This window comes from Trichoplusia ni, chromosome 4, assembly GCF_003590095.1.
Source record: "Trichoplusia ni isolate ovarian cell line Hi5 chromosome 4, tn1, whole genome shotgun sequence".
Classification (NCBI taxonomy): domain Eukaryota; kingdom Metazoa; phylum Arthropoda; class Insecta; order Lepidoptera; family Noctuidae; genus Trichoplusia; species Trichoplusia ni.
This window is the reverse complement of record NC_039481.1, coordinates 18,221,946-18,246,048: the sequence shown is the minus strand read 5'-3', so window position 1 is coordinate 18,246,048 and position 24,103 is coordinate 18,221,946. Positions and strand designations below refer to the sequence as shown.

Here is a 24,103-nt window from a genome sequence, read left to right as displayed (position 1 = left end):
TGCTTTGACGCCGCATTCGTGGAAAAGATCGCAACATTAACAACTTTACAAAGTCGACTATTTAAAAGATTCCTTTAAGAAACGAAACCTTGATATATTTTTAACTTTTGTCCTTTAATCGAAATAGTTGTGTGTGTCAACGGTCTTTTCCATAAAAGCGGCAGTTGAAACTAGCTAAAATTGTTGTTGCACCTTATTGTCAAGTACATAAGGATGATAATAGAACATACATATAGTACAACTAGATTCTTAGAATATTTGGATTTAATACTTGAAGAAAACGGGAGCCGTTTACTCACATCAACGATCCATAAAATATGATATAATAGTTACAAAACATGATTATACACTTATACCAGCACGTTCACATGTGTGTGTTTGTTTCAAAACACTTGTGCTTTAGACGGGCGGGCCGCATTTCAACTGCAATTCAATCTTGCAAAATTGCAGGCGTGCAGTCGTGTTAATTGCTATCAAACTGCGCTTGAACTGCATTCGCAGGTTTGCGTTGTGCGGTTGAATTGCAGTAGAAATGCGGACCGTTTGTCTAAAGCCTTATAAGTATACGAGATCTTTCAATCACAATAATGAATTGTCTTTTACCGAATATTGATAACGTAAACGAAAGTTTTAGTACAAAAGACCAAGCCCATGAATTAGTTTTGATTAATGTTTGTCTAAAGTCTTTTTGAACATACGTAGTTAGGATTGGTAACAAAAAAAAACATGCAAAAATCTTAAATTTTTCGCTACTTAGATTTTTTTGAAGACTTTTAAAGTAATGTTAGGGTCAGCTTCTATCCTTCTCGGCATCAGCTTAATACCGTACTTACATAGCAGCTGCAATATTAATAGAGACTGTATTATAAAAGAAATACAATAAAAAAAGCCTCCTTTCTTTTACAAAGTCGTTTAAATGATAAACCTCTTTGTCGACAAAACACACACACGTGAACAGTGAAACAGTTAAAATATCTATCTACATAGAACACCCTAGTCTGATATAAACATCACTCCAGCACAACATTTATACGATAAATACCCTTTTATACCCAAACGCGATTATTTATTCCATAACCGTACAACACCGTTACATGTTACAACGAATTTTGAATAACTAAACCGAAAGGAACTAAACAAGTCTTCAAAAACAACTTTAAAATAATGAACTTATATTAGTATTAGATATCACTTACAGTATTTAAGGTGGTATTACACCCTCATGATTTGTGGCTTTCTAATTGGAAAAGGCCTTTTAAAATCGGTTCAGTAGTTCTTGAGATTACCTAGACAAATTTACAAACTTTACCTCTGTGTAATAGAATAGTATAGTAGGATGTGTAGTATAGAATATCTTAATCTCTGTTTATTCTTAACATTTTTTTATCTGGATCTTTATTGTTATTCAATGAGTTATTATTTAAACACGAATCACATAACTCATTATGAAGATAAACAAACGTAGGAACACAAAACATTATTAAGATATTCTAATTATATGTTCTTACTCATACATTTAGTTATAAAACAGACACATTGAATAATATAGACAAATCTATATACTAATATATAAAGCTGAAGAGTTTTTTTGTTTGTTCGCAGGCGCTAATCTCAGGAACTACTGGTCCAAATTGATAAAATCTTTTTGTGTTGAATAGACCATTCATCGAGGAAGGCTTTTAGGCTATAAACTATCACGCTGTGGTACTAATGGAAAATGTGAAAAAAAAGGGCAGGTATAAATACTTATATCTTCTAACCACGCGGACGAAGTCGCGAGCAACAGCTAGTATGTTTATATGTAGTGAAACTTTAATTACAAGGTCATTATTTTAATTCCAAGATGGCGACTTTTAGCGAGTAATCGACAATCAAAGAAAAGTGTTCTTCGTTTTTTTTTTTAATAAAACCAGTTGGAGAACCGCTTTCCCAACAGCCTAATAAAGATATAAGTATCAGTGCTTGTTACAAAACAGATAATTTTAAATAATATCAATTAATTTAAAACTAGAAAATAATAAGAAATTACATTCCTTAATCCATCCCTTCACTTTCCGCCGATATTCGGGTTTCTATTCTATATCAAAGATTTAAATTTAAATAAAATTGATAATAACCAACTCTTGATGCCTCCTTCTTTCTTTGGAGCGTTATGACGATACAACGAGCTCTATAAATAATAGCTAGTGGCTGACAATTAGACTTATGTATGCCAGTACCGTCAACAGCTCTTCAATAAAAATGTTACATTTTTTTTTATATTAACCTTGTGAGTGCGAGGATTTCATTATTAAATAATGCAACGGTTTACTCACGCGTATTTCTTGAGATGGCCCCACTAGTTTCGCGAACTCCGGTTGTGTGCGAAACTAGTCGGGCTATCCTGATAAATACGTGTGAGTATACCGCTTCATCATTTAATAATGTTACCTATCTGCTAATGAGATGGCAATAGTCTGCCATAGCACGGTCTCGCTTTCGCAGCGTTAAAAGTCTTGCTTTGACAGCTATCATTTGACCACAAGTTATTAAATTCAAGGCGAAATAAAACCCTATACATACCATTTTCTTTTCAATATTTGTAGAATATTAATAAAAACGTTTGCAAACAACACACGTATAGGCGACCATTGTGTGCATGTGATATGTAAAACTTCTCCAACAAGAATACTTTAAACAAGATAAAGTTAAGATCACATAAAATACCCAATTTATAACATATAACAGAATTTCATAAAATATTTTCATTAAAAGTCTATGAGAAATGCGCTTACTACCACTAATGAGTTCTGAAATAAGGCATTTGAAACTAAGGCTTTAATTACGATACGACTTTGCGATTTGTCGCAGTGTTTTGCGATTAATCGTAGCGTTTTGCGACTAATCGCAATCTCGATTTTGTTATATTACATTTTGCTTATAAATTCATGGTCCTGAAGAGTACATTAGTTAGAAATCGATCGTAAGCTTAAACACTATATATATACATACAACATTAAATCTTATTCACTAGGTACACAAAACCACTTTAAAAAACATCAAAAGTAATTATAGACTTTATGCCGAAGGGATAAACACTAATTTCATATTTTTTAAGTATTTGTATGTACCGCGGTTGAAGACATTATCACACTGTCCTTAATTTCTTTTTAATTAGGGATTGTATATTTAGGATAGTGGATAAAGCCCGTTAAGCCAAACTTTTTACTTGTTTAAAATATATAATATTATTTATATCGTTTTTAATTAATTATAAATAAAAATTTTGCTCACACAAATAATACCGTTGTTTAAATATTCAACGTCTAAAACTCCTACTAAACAACATAATATTTAACTAAGTATTATTATCAATAACTATTTAATAAAACTCTATATATCCAAAACATTGTCCAACAAAACATTTATGCAACACAATAAGTGCGTAGAGACATCTAGCGGATAATTTTGGTACTAAAACGTGATGTTTAAGGCGGGCCCAGGAAAACAATAATATAACGCAATTTTATAACATACTAGTTGTCCCGGCGAACAGTCGATGATAGCAAAGCACTTATTTTTGCAACGTTTCCATATGTTTTTGCTGTTTTAAACCTTCTCTGGACTTTCACGAATATTTCAGTACTAAAATAATCCCAAATCGGTTCAGCCGTTCTCGAGTTTATGCGAGACTAACGAACAGCAATTCATTCTAGTCCCACACTAAGTTATCTAATACTTATGTTGCAGGTGGTTTCACAAGTCACATGCCCAAGACACACAGACTCTGAACAAGCATTCGTGGATCACAGAAACGTTTGTCTGATCGGAGATCGAACCGCATCAAGGGCCCGCCTTAAACCAACCTAAAAAATCCATAAAAAATGTACAGTATTTTGTTAACAGACCGCCTATAAATATACAATTAGTAAAATCTAATGTTACAGTAGTGATATATTTTATAAGAGCATAATACATTTAAAAATCTATTGGAAGTTCTCGATAGATACTCTGAATGTGTCATTTATACGACTATTATACTTACACACACATAGATTACTTAGTTATATATTTAGTACTAAATGTTATAGACATATAAAATCTATTATAGAAGATCTACTGGGGCACATAGAGAGGTAATAACTACTGTTGTAATTTTCTCATACAAACACATAACTTTAAATAAAGCGGGTTTAAGTCCGCCTTATGTACTACTAGCTTTTCGCCCTTGGCTTCGAGGTCGGTTATATCGCGTTTCCAAGAGAACTCTTCAAAAGTCCGGGATAAAAACTATTCTATGTTCTTTCTCAAGGTCGACTCTATCTCTGTACCAAATTTCTCTAAAATCAGTTTAGTGGTTTAGACGTCAAAGCGTAACAGACAGATAGAGTTACTTTCGCATGTATATTATTAGTAGGGATTGTTCGTCAACGTTTAAATAAATTAATGAATAAAAAACTTTTTTAGTTTAACTACAATGGCAACACCAAAAATAACCCATATTATTTTTTTAATGTGGCAACATTTGACACACGTCATACCGGATTTTTTAATTTCGTAAGTCGTAGTCTATTTATTACAATGATAGAGGGTATGATTATAACTACGTCATAGGATGACTGTTGGCCTAATGTAATTGTCATTGACCTTATGGCACAGTATCATATCAAATGATATGATATACTCGGTCATTGAACTCTATGCTTACGTAAACAAGATTCATTTTACGATAACGAAAAAATCTGTCTTTTTGTTGACATAATAAGGTCTCTAGAGTAGTCCGATTACTTTATATATAATCAATTTTGAATTATTATTATGACATTATCAACGCCTGACGAAAGTTCTTTATTTAGCAGTCGGACATTTATAGGCTGGAAATATTAAAATATATTTAATATATTTAATGCTCTAACAAACATATTTAAAAGGGCTTTTTTGAGTTATGTATTTGTATAGAAAAGTACGAACAACATCAATTTTAGGTCGATATAATACATTATTTGCAGAATTATTCTGCAGTGTTATACAGTACACACTATATCGATAAAATTTAAATCGATATAAAATTGGATTATAACGCTACGCATTTCTACGCAGCAAAACACTAGTTACAAAGTGACAATTACATCGACAGAAATATCTACAACAAACAACATATATAAACAAGAAATAAACGATTTTATCGATTTTAAAATCGATAATTTAATCGATTAACCGGGAACAATTCTTCACGACAACAAATTTACGACAAACCTCATAAATAGATTCAACATACATAGTAACATGAGTTTTTATAATCGATATTTCAGTTAATAACTTTAGATATAGAAAATATTCACTTATAGTTCACCATTGTTCATAGAAAATAGTCAAATCAGACACTTAGGTAGACGACACTTAGTAGTCCCGGATGAAAAACAGAGACACCAAAATAAGTTTTCAGAAAACCGGATGAGGTCAACTAGAATCTTGACTACTCGTAAGCGCCTGGAAATGTGAAAAGAAATCGTAACTGAGTAACAATTAAAAGAAAATCTATTGCATAATTCTTTCCAAAAAATGTTATGCATTTTTTTTTTGAGCGTAATATACATTTAAGCCCCAGATTTGATAGCACAAATGAATCGCCTAGACAGGCCATATACTAGCAAGACTTTGGGGCTAGCAGTAAGCTTTTTTTAAGGCAGACATTCGGAAACTAGCAAGGGCCCGGCTGCCGTCTGACAACTTGAGGGAACTTGAGACTGAATGTTTAGTTTATGTCTTAGTTGCGATTGTGTATAATTTGGGCCGGGGACGGTGGAGTTCTGGACTGCAATCAACGACCTGAGGATGTGTCTAGTAAGTTTAAGGAAAAAGTTGATGAGTTTATTGTTACCTCATAGTTTATTTACAGGGGGCTGTAAAGACTAGAACTACAATCTACGGTAGTACTCAGCTACTAGGGTGCTGAGCTAGGGCTGTGGGGGGCAGTACCTGCAGGTGTAGCGGCGCCGCCTACTCCTTGGTGAGGTAGAGGCGGCGGCGACAGTACTCAGCTACTAGGGTGCTGAGCTAGGGCTGTGGGGGGCAGTACCTGCAGGTGTAGCGGCGCCGCCTACTCCTTGGTGAGGTAGAGGCGGCGGCGACAGTACTCAGCTACTAGGGTGCTGAGCTAGGGCTGTGGGGGGCAGTACCTGCAGGTGTAGCGGCGCCGCCTACTCCTTGGTGAGGTAGAGGCGGCGGCGACAGTACTCAGCTACTAGGGTGCTGAGCTAGGGCTGTGGGGGGCAGTACCTGCAGGTGTAGCGGCGCCGCCTACTCCTTGGTGAGGTAGAGGCGGCGGCGACAGTACTCAGCTACTAGGGTGCTGAGCTAGGGCTGTGGGGGGCAGTACCTGCAGGTGTAGCGGCGCCGCCTACTCCTTGGTGAGGTAGAGGCGGCGGCGACAGTACTCAGCTACTAGGGTGCTGAGCTAGGGCTGTGGGGGGCAGTACCTGCAGGTGTAGCGGCGCCGCCTACTCCTTGGTGAGGTAGAGGCGGCGGCGACAGTACTCAGCTACTAGGGTGCTGAGCTAGGGCTGTGGGGGGCAGTACCTGCAGGTGTAGCGGCGCCGCCTACTCCTTGGTGAGGTAGAGGCGGCGGCGACAGTACTCAGCTACTAGGGTGCTGAGCTAGGGCTGTGGGGGGCAGTACCTGCAGGTGTAGCGGCGCCGCCTACTCCTTGGTGAGGTAGAGGCGGCGGCGACAGTACTCAGCTACTAGGGTGCTGAGCTAGGGCTGTGGGGGGCAGTACCTGCAGGTGTAGCGGCGCCGCCTACTCCTTGGTGAGGTAGAGGCGGCGGCGACAGTACTCAGCTACTAGGGTGCTGAGCTAGGGCTGTGGGGGGCAGTACCTGCAGGTGTAGCGGCGCCGCCTACTCCTTGGTGAGGTAGAGGCGGCGGCGACAGTACTCAGCTACTAGGGTGCTGAGCTAGGGCTGTGGGGGGCAGTACCTGCAGGTGTAGCGGCGCCGCCTACTCCTTGGTGAGGTAGAGGCGGCGGCGACAGTACTCAGCTACTAGGGTGCTGAGCTAGGGCTGTGGGGGGCAGTACCTGCAGGTGTAGCGGCGCCGCCTACTCCTTGGTGAGGTAGAGGCGGCGGCGACAGTACTCAGCTACTAGGGTGCTGAGCTAGGGCTGTGGGGGGCAGTACCTGCAGGTGTAGCGGCGCCGCCTACTCCTTGGTGAGGTAGAGGCGGCGGCGACAGTACTCAGCTACTAGGGTGCTGAGCTAGGGCTGTGGGGGGCAGTACCTGCAGGTGTAGCGGCGCCGCCTACTCCTTGGTGAGGTAGAGGCGGCGGCGACAGTACTCAGCTACTAGGGTGCTGAGCTAGGGCTGTGGGGGGCAGTACCTGCAGGTGTAGCGGCGCCGCCTACTCCTTGGTGAGGTAGAGGCGGCGGCGACAGTACTCAGCTACTAGGGTGCTGAGCTAGGGCTGTGGGGGGCAGTACCTGCAGGTGTAGCGGCGCCGCCTACTCCTTGGTGAGGTAGAGGCGGCGGCGACAGTACTCAGCTACTAGGGTGCTGAGCTAGGGCTGTGGGGGGCAGTACCTGCAGGTGTAGCGGCGCCGCCTACTCCTTGGTGAGGTAGAGGCGGCGGCGACAGTACTCAGCTACTAGGGTGCTGAGCTAGGGCTGTGGGGGGCAGTACCTGCAGGTGTAGCGGCGCCGCCTACTCCTTGGTGAGGTAGAGGCGGCGGCGACAGTACTCAGCTACTAGGGTGCTGAGCTAGGGCTGTGGGGGGCAGTACCTGCAGGTGTAGCGGCGCCGCCTACTCCTTGGTGAGGTAGAGGCGGCGGCGACAGTACTCAGCTACTAGGGTGCTGAGCTAGGGCTGTGGGGGGCAGTACCTGCAGGTGTAGCGGCGCCGCCTACTCCTTGGTGAGGTAGAGGCGGCGGCGCGCGCGCGAGCATCAGCGCGGCGAGCGCGGCGGGGACACGGCCTCGCCCGCCTGCCGCATGTGCACGCCGTGCAGCCGGACGATCTCGCACACGATCGACGACTCGATGTCCACGCCTGCATAACAAAAAAGCAACGAAAATGGTCAAGGGACACCAATTACGTCTTGATCGATATCATATTGTGAGGTATTTACTAGTACGACGGATATACGTCACCTGCGTGCACTTCTTCCCTAGTGAGCACGATCTCCTGCGAGATGTCCGGTGAGACGAGGATCACTCGGTGATGGCGCGTCTGTAGCAGGTTAGCTACCACCATCTGACAGTGAGGTAAGACAATTTAATAAGGCATTAAAAACTTGTAAACGACAGGCTTCGGAACAATCAATCTTAATAAGCATACCCTAAGGAATAAAATTGAAAGCCGTTTCTTTCCTACCTTGTGCTTGTACTTCTCCAAGGCCAATCTCGCCTTAGGAATGAGGAGGTTCTCGTCAGTCTCGAGCTTGAAAGATACCACGTAAGCTTCGGGCACCCACAGGTTGACCAGTGGAGCCAGCATCTTGGGCACCAGGTGCAGCTGGATGATGGGTGCGCCGCCCGCTGACTGCATCTTATGAGTCGGCTATGGACGCAATCACACAGGTTTCAAAAGAAACTGAAAATCGAATTTGAATGGGGGAAAACTTGTTTTGAAAATTACTGTTGCCTAAAGAATATGTTAGGCTAAAATATGATTTTATGCCATCTAAAAAAAGTTACTAAATAACGAAACCCCGTTTTGGATTCCTAACAAATCTTTTATTCCGGCTTACCACTCGATCCTTAGGTATATAGAAGTCGGAGACAGCCGCAGCGAGGTACAGCATGGCTCTCGCGCCCAGGTTGGCGAGACACTCGCAAGCAGCTCGCAACAACCAGAAGTACTCGGACACGGTGGTGAAGGACACGTGCAAGATGGCGCCGGCCGCGTGCGCCGCCTTGTAGCGGAGCAGGATCGGCGCTAGCACGTCCACACTGTCCGGCTTCACTGAGGACGAAGACCAGACATAAGGGGCTTGTGTTTTAGGCAAGGTTGGACAAATGTGCATTGCAAATTCATGCGCTCTTAAGGAATTCTTTCGATTGTATTGCCAATATAAACTCACTGCTAATTGGAAAAGGATGGCGAATTCGCAAACTTTGATGAAATATGGTTAAAATACGAAATAAGGTAAAAATTTATGGCACCAAGAACACTGTTGATAAAAATGTTAAGCAAAAAGCCATTAACATTTCAGCCGTTGCTGTTATAAGACTAGTTTAAATACTAATATAATCTGCTTTCATTAAATCTGTCTGTGAAAACTGTCCTAAAAAAAACGGAGATCAAATTAAACGCACACCGAGATAAATAGGACTACATGTTAATAATACAACTTACCTGAAATAGAAGTGTTCGGTCCTCGATCTTGAATCTCGAGCATGTCAAGCAGCTTCTGCCCAGTGAAGTGCCTGGTGAAGGGCTCCAGCGACTTCTGGCGATGCATGAAGATGACCGCGTAGCCCTGCTCCAGGAAGTACTCCGCGGATGACGAGCCCCGCGTACCCGCGCTGAAGTTGTCCACGAAGCGGACCGTGTTGTGCTCCAGGGGGACTGTCGTGCCCCCAGACTGGAAACCAGATTTCTCTCAATAACTTTTATAAACAAAAATCTTATAGAGTCAAGTATTATTTGAAATTAATGCAAATGGGTCTGCTATGGTTGAATATACAGCGCATCGCAGCGCAGCGAATGTACAGCGCAAATATAAAGCGTGGTGACATTATTGTTGTCACCATTGTAGGGCCACGCTGTATGTATAATTCAGAGTGGAGAAAAACAAATTCTGTGATGGCAATTAAGGATACGGTTCTGAAATATCAGCGCATTGAGATTATGGCAAAGTAATCTTTCCTCTATCAGGTACTTTTTTTGACTACTGAATTGCATCTGTAGGCAAAACTCCTACCATTTTTTCATAGAACACATAAATTGCTTTCACCGTTTAATGGGCCCACGAAAGGCATTTCTGACTGTTTGCATGATCTATAATAAAAAAGCGAATTTACAAACATTTGCCTGTTAAGTAAACATTATCAAACTATTTTAACTACAATGTAATAAACACTGTAAACGAGTACCGTAATAAAACATCTAGGAACATTATCACGTTACCTACTTTAATATGATTAACCCACTTGTGAGAACACCGCATTACCTACAACTGAACAGTATCGTACCATTCTGGACTTTGGACTGAAGATACGATATTGTACGAATGGGATGTATTTATCTTGTAATCAGAGATTCATGAATACGTAAGACTGCGAGATAAAAGTGTATAGTTCTGCTCACGTATAGTATTGCTAGATTTTTGTCTTGGGTGTATTTTGATTATTGCGGCAAACGGCAGATTATCGATCATTTTTAAGGTCGACGCTTCCCTAAGTCACCAGCCTAGCGTTTTTTCAAGTATACCGGGGTTGGCTTCCATTCTAAACGGATGCAACTAAGTATCAGTGTTTTATAAAGACGACTGCTTATTCACCTCAACAGTTACATGGGCAACACGATACTCCTTATACTCGAAGACTGGTTCTGATTAGAAGACTGGTTGTCAGACTTCCTAGTTTCAAAGCAAACGTAACGACTGTCAAAGATGTATAAATAACAGCCGGGACTTTTTACTTACTGTCGTTATTACATACTTTTTTTTTAATTTAAATCGGTTTACACACACAGAAATACACAGTTACTTGCATCTCTATACTAATTGTTTGTTTGAACCGACTAATCTTAGGAACTGCTGGTCCGATTTGAATGATTTAATTTATAATGTTATCTATAATGTAACGTTATTATGAATCAAAATAAAATTGATTCTGAGTAATTTTTATACTACATGTAGCATCCTTCGTATTTGATGGCCGTAGATATACAAAAATACATGACCTAATATGAGTATACATAATATATGTAGGTACTATAAAGCGGCTGTTGAACTAAAGCAATATACTTAGGCATTATGACGGTCTGAAAACATCGTGTTCAATGTGATAGGCATAAAGTTAGTCCTTGACCTGAATGTCTTTACTGCAGTGGATGTGACAGGCCGAAATTAATGTTACGAACACATTTTAACTATAGGGTAGGTCTACCGAACGATATTCAAGTTTTTAACATGTACTTTCAGTAACGATGGTCGATGGACAAAATACGATTTATAGAGTGATAATTGTTTAATAATATCTATTGTTGATCAGATTTTTTTGCCGTTTTTCTTTATGTCCGTATTGAAGAGCCTTACAAATCCGATTGCTTTGTGTTAATATGAAAATATTTATTCTGTAGGAGGATATATTTTTTAAATCTCTTTTTTGAGCTGGCTTTAGTTGGTACCGATTGTACTCCGCCCTTCTTTCTCCAAACCTTTTTAAGAACACTTAAGGAGCCTTGACCTCTATTTTTAAGTCGTAGGCAGGAAATTAGAAGCAATCACGTACTATAGCAGTAAAACACCTACTTTATGATTTTTACTACAATTTCGAGTCCTTGGACACCATTATGACGTATTTCATGCCACATGTGCTCTACACTACTTATTAGTAAAGTTTCTTACGTTTTGATATTTAAATTCTTATTTATATTGCATCAGAAGTATTTTAATTAATCAAATAAATAGGGTTATAAGTTTGACGTGTCTGTCTGTCTGTCTGTGGCATCATAGCTCGGGAGCTCAGTTCTTTCGGGAAAGAACTGAGCGATTTCAAATTGGTTTGTTTTATCAATGGTGAATTTTAAGCGAGTGTTTTTAGAGACGTTTGCCAAAAACGTTTTTAAAGTTGTGGGGTATTTAATTTTTGACCTCGGTAATCAACAATCTTGTTGAGTATAATCTAATAAGATCTTAAAATTGTACTCTTAAACTGAGAAGCGATTCAGTCTTATCACCGCCGTCAGTTGGTGGATTTTAGCTCCAACTCACAATGCATGAATTAGTGAAAGCGTTCCAGAGTCCTAATTCGATGACCGTTATTAATTCGATTGAAACAAAACTCAATTCTTTCTATAAAGCAGTCACCTCTCTGATTTACAAAAACTTACCGTTACAAGAACGATTTTATTTCCGTATTGGTCGTGTCTCTCACAAAACTCCTTGAGAAGAGAGCGATTGTCTTCGAAGTCTGGTGGAGGAAGGTGCAGGGCGAAGAACTCCTCCCAGGTACCGGTCGCCATGTTACTGGCCTGATCCTGGCACGTAAGGCTGGGGACAATAAAAACCTGAATCATTTCTTATGCAAAGAGTATGTTATTGCTGTCCGTCGTTCTGTCGGTCCTTCTATCGGTTCGTACGTCCTTTCGTCTCCAGGCTGTAGCTCAAAAAACGTGATAGCAAAACGGTTATAATTTTCACAGATAATCAATTCTAAAGAAAAAGAGGTTAAGCAATGTTTGTTACAGTCATAAATTTGTTGGTGAGTGATAAATAAATTAATATATTTGTCACCCAACCGATTTTTTATCTTAAGCCTATTTGTACGGAACCCTCTATATCACGAGTTCGGCTCGCACTTGGCCGGTTTTTATAACATTAGCCGCGGATAGCACAAGTTCCATATAATTTTGGGAATTCTGTTTTGAGGAGAATTAATCAATATTAACACAAAAATTCGTACATCGTTTATGAGGCTATGGCCGACGCAATAGCGGATCTAAAAATACATTGACCATAAATTACCTGCCAGTATATTTGGTATTGATCTGTTATTTTTTTCAAATGAAAATGTAAGTCTATTATTCCTTGTCCCATGAGTCACATAGAAACATTGTCATTGTGGCTACTAACAGGGCTGTCAAGACATTTTTTGTTCCGTGTACTAGACTCTAATCATAGCCATCTAGTATATGGTAACTGTCTATAATGATACAGTAATTATATTAAATAAAACATTACCTTTTACTAAGAAGTTCTGGGGGCCTACCACGTCATAAAATAATATTATTGCAGGTGTGGGAGAGAGATGCCGCTGTACGCCGTGTATTGCGCGTTCACGGTTCCACAGCCAAGATGATATTAAATCCTAGCTGACCCATCCACACTTTTTTGATGTTATTTTCTTTTATACACTGAGTGACACACTCACACGATAAAAATAACAAAAAAATATATTAAAAGAACTTCTTTGATCTTTTCAGTAGGCCTTAAAATAACCCTAATAATGCCACAAACTATTAAACTAAACCTGTTTATGATTTAAAGGTTTTGATAAATATACTATCAGTAGAATATAACTATAAACTGCAACGAAACTGCTTTGAGTAACCTTTTTAGTCCGCTGCACACCTAGTTTGTGTACAACGGTAATAGGATTACCTAAATTTGAAAATGGATCATTTGATACTTGATACCGCTGAAGCTTATATCTTGTAAGTCTTCATATTGTACAAACAATTGATTCTAGTTTGTTCCATATTTATATATCTTGATTTATTAAATGTTATAACACATACATAATAGAGGAAAAATAATTCAGAGATTAAAAATGAACCTATGTTTTTAAGTGTCACTTCATTTAAATTTTATCAAAATCGGTCGAGCCGATTAGTTGTAAATTAAATTGTCTTCGTGTTTGAAGCTAAGTACGTCAATTGAAATCATGGGATTTGAGTACAGCAGTGAGATTGATTACTAGTTCAAATTCAATAATAATATGTAATTAAAATACTCTCAAAATTGGTTACATTGCTTTGGTCCTTTGTAACATAATATTATGTATTTGTAATCTTGAAACAATGTTTACCATTAAAACAATCACAGCGAGTTAGCTCAAAAAAGGAACAATGTAGTCTCGAACAGACCATTGTTCTGAAGTGATTGTTTTTTTTAAATTGAATTAAGATTATACAACCGGCCTACTGTTCAGAATGTTCATCTTTGACCAGTGTACAGCATTTTATATTTAAATAATAAAGTGTTTATGCATAATTTGACAATCATGAGGAGCTTGTGGCTAAGCTATAACCGCATAAGTGAAACGATCACAGGTTAAGCTATGCTTGACGCGGTTGGTCCGTAGATGGGTGACCATCTTTGTCATAACGAGTTCCTAAGTGTTTCGGAAGGCACGTTAAATTGTGGGTCCCGGCTGTTATTCCTACATCTTTGACAGTCGTTCGACAGGTATTCAGAAGCTTGAAAAGTCTGACAGCCAGTCTAACCAAGGTAACTGGGTTGAGGAGGTTGGATAGGCCGTCGCTCCTTGTAAAGCACTGGTACTCAGCTGAAACGGGTTGGACTGGTAGCCGACCCCAACATAGTTGAGAAAAGGCTAGGCAGATGATGATGAATATGACAATCATAGTTGTTTCTGCCAAAATATTTAAGAATTAATGATTTTGTTGAGTTACATACTACATATTATTATATTAAGTATGTCTTTGTATTATATGCTGTGTATATTACTTTTTCCTAGCAATTTTATAAGTGCTGTGTGTATGTATTAATAGCATAATTTAGTATTTTTTATCAGATATTTCCAATGCACCTACATATTGTTATCTCTGGTTGGCTGGTAGGGAATGCCAGGCATTAAATCTGCCTATGTACATATTTTCAAATGCAAGATGTATTATAAACAATATATAAATACATATTAAAATAGACCATGTTTTCTTACTTTTTTACAGAGTGTATGACATGTTAAGCTCGAACATCTATAATTTATTTTTCAAGCATTGTTATCACACAACAACTGCATTTTTTTAAAATTTAAATAGAATCTAAAGCAATAAGTATATGGAGTAAGTATTATGATTACCTAAATATTAAATTGTAAAAAGCCCTTGAATTGAACTGGCTTTACTGGATATTCATGTAACAGCTGGTGGAACAATATTTGTATGTTAAGGAATAACACAAATAATGTTATTGGACAGAGGTAGCAAAGAATAATATTAATTAAATTATTTGAGTCAAAGAAAAAAATGTATTATAATTTTATCTTTTACTTTAATTTAGGTATTGTGCACCTAAGCTCTAATGACTCACTTCTATTGACAAATCTTAACCTGTGGGTTATCTGATTCTTATTGGATTAATATTGGTAATCTTATCATATTTCACTTCACAATATAATCAAAACACTTATAATCTCCAAACTGATTTGATTTACGACAGTTGATACAACAGATTGAAACTATATTCATTATCCAATAATAATTAAAAGCTAAAATATTATAATATTCGTTTTTTTATTCACATCTGTGATACCAGTTAATTATCTACGTACCTTGTCACACAATTTTTTTTTATATTTATTACGTTATTTTTTTAAGTTCGAATGTTACTTTCCGTTGCTTCGCACTATGGGTACTGAACGGCATAAACTGAACATTTGTTTTTTAATTAGTCCGCACTGTCCTCTAAGGTATGTTTATACGGCCGACACCGTTAACCCCTCAGACATCTTATACTGATTAACGAGCATTAACCAATATTTACTATCTCGGTTTATAGAAAAATCAATGCGTTCGGGCACAACGCGGCGTCGACGATCATGACGGGAATATTAAGAGTTGCTGTCACCTTTATATGCTTAAAGTGTCCTTGGACGTTGCTCCGTAGGATTCAGCCGCCGCCCGCGATCGCGCGATCGATGTTTTTAATTTAGAATTAGGAATTTCACTTCCAACTGATAGACACCTTTTATCACGACGTCTTTTGATAACTGTGTGTGACAGGCACTTTGCGGTGCGTCTACGAATACAGCTAAAGCGAAGCGTCAGAATCGAATGACATAATGTAACACTATCTTCGTAAACGCTTAATGTTATTTTAGCTTTAAGCCCATTAATTCTCATAGATCTTCATTAAAACACAGAATTAATAAATTAGTTTTATTAAAATACTGAGTAAATTAGTTTTAATAAATTAATAACCTTAAATTATGACAAGACCTTAGTAGGTACCCTGTGTTATCCTATTTAATAATATTTACACTTAAACCACTAAACATATCAGATTCTAATCAATCATCAGCATTTTTAAGCCCTAATTCATTATTTTGATCATCTTCCTTATTTATTGATGCAGATTCGACAGCTGCAACGTTAGTGCGCCGATCGTCTGGTAGGAAGGATGCGACGATGGCCGAAACTGAAAAGTAAAAAAGAGTGGTTTAATATTAAGGATAATAGTAACTTCGTTTAAATCAGGTACCAAGATTAGTCTAAACTTAGTTCCTTACTTGCAAAGAGCGATGAGAACAGATAGAAGCCAGCATCACAGCTGTTGACCAACATCAGGTTCAGGATCTGGATTGATGCAAAAGTTCCGATACGTCCTCCAGTCATCGCTAAAGCTATAGCCAAAGCCCTAGAAAAGATCAAAGTTAACAGTTAAGTCAATCATCAAGACAAAAGTTCGACAAGAGCCTCCCACTCCAGACCTTCTCTTGTTCATTTCCCTTGTCTGTCCGATAGTCTGACAAGAGAGACATTTTACGCCACTGATGAAATAACTTACATGTGTCTTCAGCTGACTGACATAATATGTATGGGAGGTCCAATTTTTCTTTCAGAATCTACTACTTTATTGTGTTCTTGGAGAAAGGATTTAATTTCCTTGCTTAGCACTAGTTTTAAAAATTTGAGCAGCCTCTCCTTTTTGCTTACCTAAGTTGTGTAGGGAACAGGGAGACTGTGATGGCCGTGTACAATCCAACGACGATCACTCCAATGACGAGGATACCGAAGAGCACGGCGCTGCCGATGGCGTTGGGGACCAGGTTCACCAGGAGACCGCTCACTCCGCACAGGGCCGTCACCACCATCACTATGTTACGACGACCAGCCCAGTTCACCACCTGGGACAAATACCAGAAATCTTTAAATTTGTTTATTAACACTAATACCTATATTACCTGTATTGTACATTATTCTGAGTATAATTTGCAGAGCAAGCGATTTGACGTTCTTGGGGTCTTCACATATGTAAGAGTTGGACTAGATATAACCGGTTTAAACATATATTTCATAAAAAAATAGGCTATTAATATACAAGGATACAAGTTATAATGAATGAAATTATTAATCTATTTGGTTTACTTACAATACTGATGACGATGTTGCACACAGACTGCATAGCTCCAACACCCAGCACTATGAGGAGAGAAGTCACGTTCAAAGAACATGGCGTCGCTGACTCCTAGAAATGTAAATACTGGTTATATACCATATAGTTACAAAGGAAGGTAAGCAAAGTTTATCGAATTTGAAGCTGCCGTTAATTGGACTAAGTCTAAGATATTTGTTAAGGAAGGAAGCCTTTTTTAAGTGTACAGAAAAGAATGGGGTTAAGAGGAATATGGTAATGTCTTAAAAAAAAAAGAATCCTTGTGTCCACAAACATTCAAGTTATATGCACAAATCACACAAACGTTTCAACTACGCGGGGATCGAAACCAAGGTACGTTGTGCCAAGTGAGTCTTTTGATGCCCATCAATCGGCTATCCGTGAAGTCATTTAAGCATATTAAGACTAAATACTGAAAAAAACTTACGTCGACTTGACTCTCAGTATTGATGATCTGGCACATATTGAGGTCGGAGTTCTCTCCGGTTTGTAGGATTCGCACGAACTGGTCGGCGATGGTCGGCAGCCATACAAGGAATGCTCCAGTTCTGGAAAAACGATGCATTGTTTTAAATTTCATTTTAATGAAGTGAAGAGTGGGTAATTTCGAATAAACAAAATTGCAGTCCTGATACACGATCATACAAAATTTTAGACAAGAAGGCACGTTTCAACGAGATTAAGCCATCTGTGAATGAATATACAACTGTCATGTTATGTGAATTCATTTTCCCTACCCTTATCGTTTAATTGCTTTACAGAAAGATACTTACTGGTTTATAACAAAGAGTGTAGTCATGATAATGGTGTATTTAAGAAGAGGCATCCTGAACAGCGGCCCGACCTGTTCTTTAACGGACGCTCCAGCCTCTGCTTGCTGGCCAGGTTCTTGAAGTAAGCCGAGAACCTGGAAGAGAAATAGGTCAAGGTAAAAATGGAGTTAGTTTTTGAGAAGAGCGTACAGGTTTACGTGGAGTAAACCTATACTCTCTTGTCACTATTGATGACACCAGATGCAAGTTCTATACCTCTAATAAGCATTTAATTATTCGTTTTCGTAAACGTAGATACTACATTGATTAAAGTAAACAATATTCTTTCCTCAAACTCTCTGACTCTTGTCAGAGAGTTTGATACGAAAGAGAATATATTATTTCTCTGTATTTCAACTACCTATACTGAATTCTGTCAGAGAGGTTCGGCTTCTGAATGAAAACGTATATGATTAACTTCAACATCTTAGAATAACTTTCGTTAATCATCGAAGCTAAAATATAAATCAGGTATGCTTTTCTGTAGAGTTTTATTATAAGTCTTACCCCAAACTCCTCCTTCGATCGGAAGTTATTAACTCTGTGAATGACTCTCAAGATCTCTAGGGCTTCCAGCTCGCGTCCCTTGACTACCATGAACTTGGGGCTCTCCTGCATCAGGTACATCCAGATGAGGGTGATGATGCTGGGCGAGGAGTACACCACCAGCAGGGTTCGCCAGGAGTTCCAGTAGATGCCAAGGGCGGGGAGGTAGTAAGAGAAAGATAGAGGGATGATTGGGATGGCGAGCGCTGGGAAATAAAGGTATTTGATCATTTACTTATCAATCTTCAGGAGGACTTCGAAAGAGATTTTAGCCAATATACCACTCCTTGCACAAGCAGAATTGACATTTTGAAATCAGTTCTAAATTGAAGACTACTAAAAAAGCTTTCGTTGTTTACTATCTACACTAGAAATAAATATTCTAAATGACGATGTCAAATCACATTGTGTATCTATCTTCTATAAAATAATATCAGTATCAGCCTTTTATTGCATACCATAATATATTTGATAGTTGTTAGTTGATATTATTTGGGTATTAGATATCGACTGGATTGCTCACCTGCCATAAGTCCCTGTGAGAGCAGGAAGATGCTGGATACGAGTAGAACTACGAGGTTCCGCTTCCCCATGGGCACGCTCTCACTCAGCAGAGACATCGACATGGAGTATAAACCTGAAGCGCTAAAACATATGTAATACATGATTAATACATTTCTTACTTACTCCGTTGGCTCAGCGACCCAAATTGTGTCTTAGCCATTGATACGAGAGAGCGCCACTTTACCCGATCCTTCGCCACTTCTCAAAAGTCATCGGCAATACAATTAGCGCTGTCATTTTTTGTCTGTAGGTAATAACTTAATACATCCATTAAGTTATTACTTAATTAATATCGGTCTAATTTCAGGAACTAACACATATACATATTTTAAGAAATGTACACATGCATTTACGGTTCTGCTTCCGCAAATTATTTTTAACACAAGTTCTAAACTATTATATTCTTATGAATAGGAATTCAATTCTGATTCTTTATCTTTTCTTTTGTTTTAAACTAATCCTAAGGGCTTTCACAAACAATCAACCAGACTCAACAAATGCTTGTCCTACGCCGGGATGGAATGTACGACTATACCACTCGGCTATCCGTGAAGTCCAAAGGTGTGATAGTTTAAATAATCATTGTTTTCAGCGTTTCCAAAGGCATGGCTAAATAGTTTTAGATGGGAATCAAAATTTAGGGAAAAGTTTTTCATATATTTATTTTTACTACCCGCCTAACTTTTTTATCAATAAAATGTGTAACACACGACATGTGAAACACGTTACAAGCGTGACTTATTTCTTTACAGCAGTGAGTAGTATAGATAATGTTAATTGTGATTATAAACAAATTTTATTGGGAAGTCAATATTTAAGTGGACAAGTGATTAGATAGGGTAGATATTAAGGAATAACATTTTAAGTACCACCATAAACATAATCTTCGCTTAGATCTTTTTAGTGAGTAGTTTTTTTCGAGATATCATTTGAGTGTGAAATATTCAAGCATAAAACAAAATGGTTAGTTTAAATGCTTGGTAGAGATTTGAAGTTGTTTCTTCTTGTATCTTATTATTTCAGACATCCCAATTTCCCTCTTCTTTCACTTGAAACATGTAATCCTAATATATAGGTTCTATTTAGTTTTAATCTTTGAGAAGTTAAAGATAGTTCGTTAAACAATCTGGAAAAGTTCCCGCATGGCTGGCTCGAGTTTCACAAGAGATAAACTTTCCGTAGGAACAAGATTTTTTTTTTAAGGCTCATTAGGAAACCTACTACCGGAATCCGGACCAAGTGGGAGCTTTATCTTCCTAAATCTGATTGTTTCACTAAGTACTAATTAGCTTTTATCACCGAAACTGATTACTTTTAATCGCGGGAGGGCATTTATGTATCTCAATTGATAACACCCACGCACTAACATGTACGATACAGTCGTATAGCTTTTGCAGGAATTCTAAATTTGGTCACCAAAAATTAAAACAAAATCACTTCAAGGAGTTTTTATCAAAGCGATAGGACGCATTATTCTTGTTCTTTGACAATATTTTCCTTTCGCCAGCAGTCCTGCATTAGAAAGTGCTCGTAGACTTTTGAAGAAAACCGTATTGCATAAAACCTCAAATGCCAACATCTAGTAGTTTAACCCTGAACTCTGTAAATCAACCATACCAAGAAGAAGAGAGAGATAGTAAGATAGATAGATACTTACAACAAAGCAGCAATGAACTGGAAGATCATGAGCATGATCCAGTTGACGGAGATACTGGCGATGAGGTTGACGATGATTCCTCCGCACAGGGACACCAACAGCATCTTACGTCTGCCGCGAGTGTCCGCCTGGTAGCCCCATAAGATCCCACCTAGCAGAGACCCTGGGAAGATAATGGAATTTTAAAATATTTCATAGTAGAGTTTTAGAGAGAGTTTTAAAGACTATACAAAGAAAAACAAATGGTAGAGTTTTGATTGATGATCACTGGCAATTATAGAGACAAAAATAAGACAACCCACATAGATGGAAAAGAGGCAGGTTTTTAATCTTTATACCCTCATAGCTAAATGTAATCTTTGTTTCAGCTAAGATATATTGTTTATTAAGCTTGATATATTTTTATTTATCGTCAAAATTTCATCAGTGAAAAGAAAAATAGCGTTTTTTCAATGTTATCAAGCACTGATTTCCACGTATCAAGATGAAGTGTGATTATAATTTCTAATGACTAATCTTACCAACAACAGGTCCTGCAGCAAGCAGACCCTGCTGGCTGCTGGTGGTGCCCAACTCACAGGCGCTGGTCGGCACAATGATGGTGCTGGAGAAGACGATGCAGACGAAGGAGATGATCGTGATGCCCGTCAAGCCTGTCATGATGTGGCTGTACAAGCCATAGCCTGGGAACGAAACCAAATAGACGATGTTGAGATGCAAAATGACAGAGAAAATAAAAATGTTAAGAGTAAGACTGAGGGTTTGGAAGGCCTTGCAGTGGACGGCGATAGCTTAATATGATATCTTTCCATAATTCGATAAAAGAACAAACTTACTGCCATATACATATAGTAAGAAATTTTATTGCACTGGGAGCAAACGAGTGATGACATTTGCCTTGTACCCAACACCGGGTTAAAAGTGTGAAACCCTGTCCATATAAAGTACATAAACCTATCCATATTTTGAAATGTGATTTCTTCTTCCAAAATTTTCTACAAATCATCACGCTTTCCTTTCTCATTTCTTCCACCAATACTATTTGATAGGTAACAAGAATAGTGGAACAATGAGCTCACACAGAGGTCTTTGACTTGTGTCTCCAGACTCATAAAGACCTCTATTAATAACAATATCTATATTTCGATATAGTTGAGATCTGCCTGCGTGGCGGGTCTCGCGTACGCTTTAACTAAGCCCAAAAAGGTCGCGATCCTACTATCAGATAGCTCTAACATATACTCAGTTCGTCTAGCTTTATGATAACGTGAATCTAATTAGGATTAAACCATTGTGTATATTGTTTACCCCACGTCTAGAAATGTTACAGATAATTTGAAGCAATGATTAAGTGAGTACTTACTACGATCAGATACAAAATACGTACCTACGTTTTTGTAGTTTCGAGAAATTCATGTAAGATTAGTAGGTATATCACACCAGTTAAAAGCATTTATATTTGTTTCTTAGCAAGCGGCCTTTTTAAAGTTAGACTTGACGTTCTCGAAGCTTAGTTGTCCATATTCTCGCTTTCGAAATGTAACATTATTCTACACTTGAATGTATTAAACACGTGTATTTACAAAAACCCAACGTGTTGATCACAATCTTCGCAATCTAAATACTTTTTAATCACGTTCCGTTGCTCGTCATAAGTAATGTGTAATATGTGACTACACATCATTCCCAAACACTTGATCTTGATTTTCAATTGATTACAATATTAACATAAGATAAGTGTTTATCGTGATTTGGTTATTTTAAAAATATTTTTTTTAAGATTACACTAGGTAGGTACTTCCCTATGTCAATATAATAATTCATAAACGTAAAGTTTATGAGTTTGTGATTTTATAATTGCTGAACTAATTTTGAAAACTATTTTACTAATACAAAACTCGTTATTTGTAAGCAACATGGGATATTTATTTACCCAAAAATACCGACTTCGACACGTCGCATTCACTTGTCAACAAATAAATTGTATTAAATAATTATATATTCAGTTGATAAGATAACATTTTATTAAAAGGAAGTTACTGTACAAAAATATACGACTGTTTATCTTTACAAAAACCGAATAAATTTTCGATTAGGTACTGTTACTATACTAACTACCTACTTACTAAATAAAGCTAATGATCTAAAATAGTATCTACAAGTTTAGGATCATTTGGACGTATTAGTTAAAACTGTTTTTAAATTTCACACAGCCCAAATCTCAAATTCAAATGCCCATCGGAATGAAGCAATGATTGTCCTGCGCAAAAACTTAAAGAACTTCAAAAATGTATAGAAAGTTGTCGTGTATATAATTAACGACTCTAGATTTTTTCAATTATAGGACGAAATTGAAGTTACTCCTTTTTAAAGAAAATACCTATTTTTTTTTAGTAGTTGTAGTCGCGTCACAAGGTTCGTTGGAAAAATGTTTTTAAAGTGCTTGTTCACAAATACCTCTGTTTTAATCAAAATATCAATTATAATGAATGTACGTACCTACTAAGATATAGGTAACTAATTCTACTAAAGTCGATAAAAACAAAACTGATGACGAACCTTTTTTTTTTAATAAAAAATGTCTGATATGATGTAAGTATTACTTATACCTCCATTGACACGGAACTAATTGGTCTTAATCCAATCCTTGAAAACTGTCCCAGAACATGTAACCTTTGAGGTCTGCTTTATACCTTTAAGTAACGTGCCAGTGCCGAAGCATAAAACTTAGCGACGATTCAAAACGGGGGTATTTGTGCATGTGATTTCTATGTTTTTGAAACCCCCTGCGACACAAGGAAAAAATTCCTTACTGCCGTTTATAAAAAACTGACTTCCATTTGAATTTTCGCGCTATCGAATCGAATGTTCAGTGAAAAACAATTTACACTTAGAATTTAAGCTTAGAAAGAACAAATTAAAAAAAAACAGTGTCACATACCTGCTTTGTCGATAGCCGCCTCGAAAGGTAATTTCCCATCAAACTTGTTACTTTTATCCGCCATTTTTATCACTTTTAATAATTTAATTTAACAAAATGTAAATTTATTAATTCTTAATTCTAGTATAATTTATTAAAAACTAAAAATATTTGTTGGAACCCAATGTGTTGACACGGTGGGCGCCACATTAAGATTAATTGTATGAAAATCGAGCGTATTATAAATATTTAGATATCTACAACGATATGACGTTTCTGAGTCGCGAACGATAATTATCGGTACCTAAGTAAATGTTATTAACATTCGCTATAACTTACTCAAACGCGCGAGTTAGCATCGACGCAGCCAACTTTAGTCTTCGTCAGGTAATCTACTTCGTAAGACCTAGGCACAGGTCAAACATAAACATAAATTACAAACAAAAACTTCTCATATTAATCATTTAAATCAAGGAGTATTAAATTATATATTATATTAACTTTTTTAAATAATTCATTCGAAATTAGAATTCGTTTTT

General features: G+C 37.8%; 2 protein-coding genes and 1 long non-coding RNA gene across 8 annotated transcripts; 1 reads left to right on the top strand and 2 right to left on the bottom strand.

The window, feature by feature from the left end:
- Positions 1-4,374: 4,374 nt before the first annotated feature.
- LOC113493400 (phosphopantothenate--cysteine ligase) lies at positions 4,375-15,740 on the bottom strand. Of its 6 annotated transcripts, none has more exons than XR_003400560.1 (8): positions 15,518-15,740; positions 12,037-12,196; positions 9,334-9,562; positions 8,726-8,940; positions 8,350-8,535; positions 8,127-8,229; positions 5,959-8,025; positions 4,375-5,469 (listed from the first exon to the last, which is right to left on the bottom strand). XR_003400560.1 is itself a non-coding variant. In XM_026871374.1 (8 exons), the coding sequence occupies exons 2-7, from the start codon at positions 12,166-12,168 to the stop codon at positions 7,922-7,924; spliced, it is 969 nt and encodes a 322-aa protein (XP_026727175.1). In that variant the 5' UTR covers positions 12,169-12,196; positions 15,518-15,740; the 3' UTR covers positions 5,489-7,785; positions 7,886-7,921. The 6 variants fall into 6 exon arrangements, 4 of the variants coding, with proteins under 4 accessions (XP_026727176.1, XP_026727177.1, XP_026727175.1 ...); XR_003400561.1 differs by having other exon boundaries at positions 7,859-8,025; XM_026871374.1 differs by lacking the exon at positions 4,375-5,469 and having other exon boundaries at positions 5,489-7,785; positions 7,886-8,025.
- Positions 15,292-15,611, top strand: LOC113493401. The gene is made up of 2 exons (XR_003400562.1): positions 15,292-15,359; positions 15,449-15,611. It is a non-coding gene; the product is annotated as an uncharacterized LOC113493401 (long non-coding RNA).
- Positions 15,741-15,814: 74 nt separating the features above from the next.
- On the bottom strand, positions 15,815-23,762 carry LOC113493399 (solute carrier family 22 member 6-like). Its single transcript, XM_026871372.1, has 11 exons — positions 23,586-23,762; positions 21,166-21,327; positions 20,645-20,807; positions 18,947-19,068; positions 18,385-18,629; positions 17,839-17,972; positions 17,493-17,613; positions 17,042-17,137; positions 16,606-16,796; positions 16,179-16,306; positions 15,815-16,087 (listed from the first exon to the last, which is right to left on the bottom strand). The coding sequence occupies exons 1-11, from the start codon at positions 23,647-23,649 to the stop codon at positions 15,960-15,962; spliced, it is 1,554 nt and encodes a 517-aa protein (XP_026727173.1). The 5' UTR covers positions 23,650-23,762; the 3' UTR covers positions 15,815-15,959.
- Between the last annotated feature and the right edge of the window lie 341 nt (positions 23,763-24,103).

Coding starts and splice junctions, on each gene's coding strand:
- LOC113493399 (XM_026871372.1), bottom strand. CDS start 23,649: ATGGCGGATAAAAGTAACAAGTTTGATGGGAAATTACCTTTCGAGGCG. Junction 21,328..23,585: donor GGCGGCTATCGACAAAGCAG/GTATGTGACACT, acceptor TTTCGTTCCCAG/GCTATGGCTTGTACAGCCAC. Junction 16,797..17,041: donor GCAACATCGTCATCAGTATT/GTAAGTAAACCA, acceptor TATTTGTCCCAG/GTGGTGAACTGGGCTGGTCG.
- LOC113493400 (XM_026871373.1), bottom strand. CDS start 12,168: ATGGCGACCGGTACCTGGGAGGAGTTCTTCGCCCTGCACCTTCCTCCA. Junction 8,941..9,333: donor ACCGAACACTTCTATTTCAG/GTAAGTTGTATT, acceptor CTTCGTCCTCAG/TGAAGCCGGACAGTGTGGAC. Junction 8,230..8,349: donor TGGAGAAGTACAAGCACAAG/GTAGGAAAGAAA, acceptor CCTCACTGTCAG/ATGGTGGTAGCTAACCTGCT.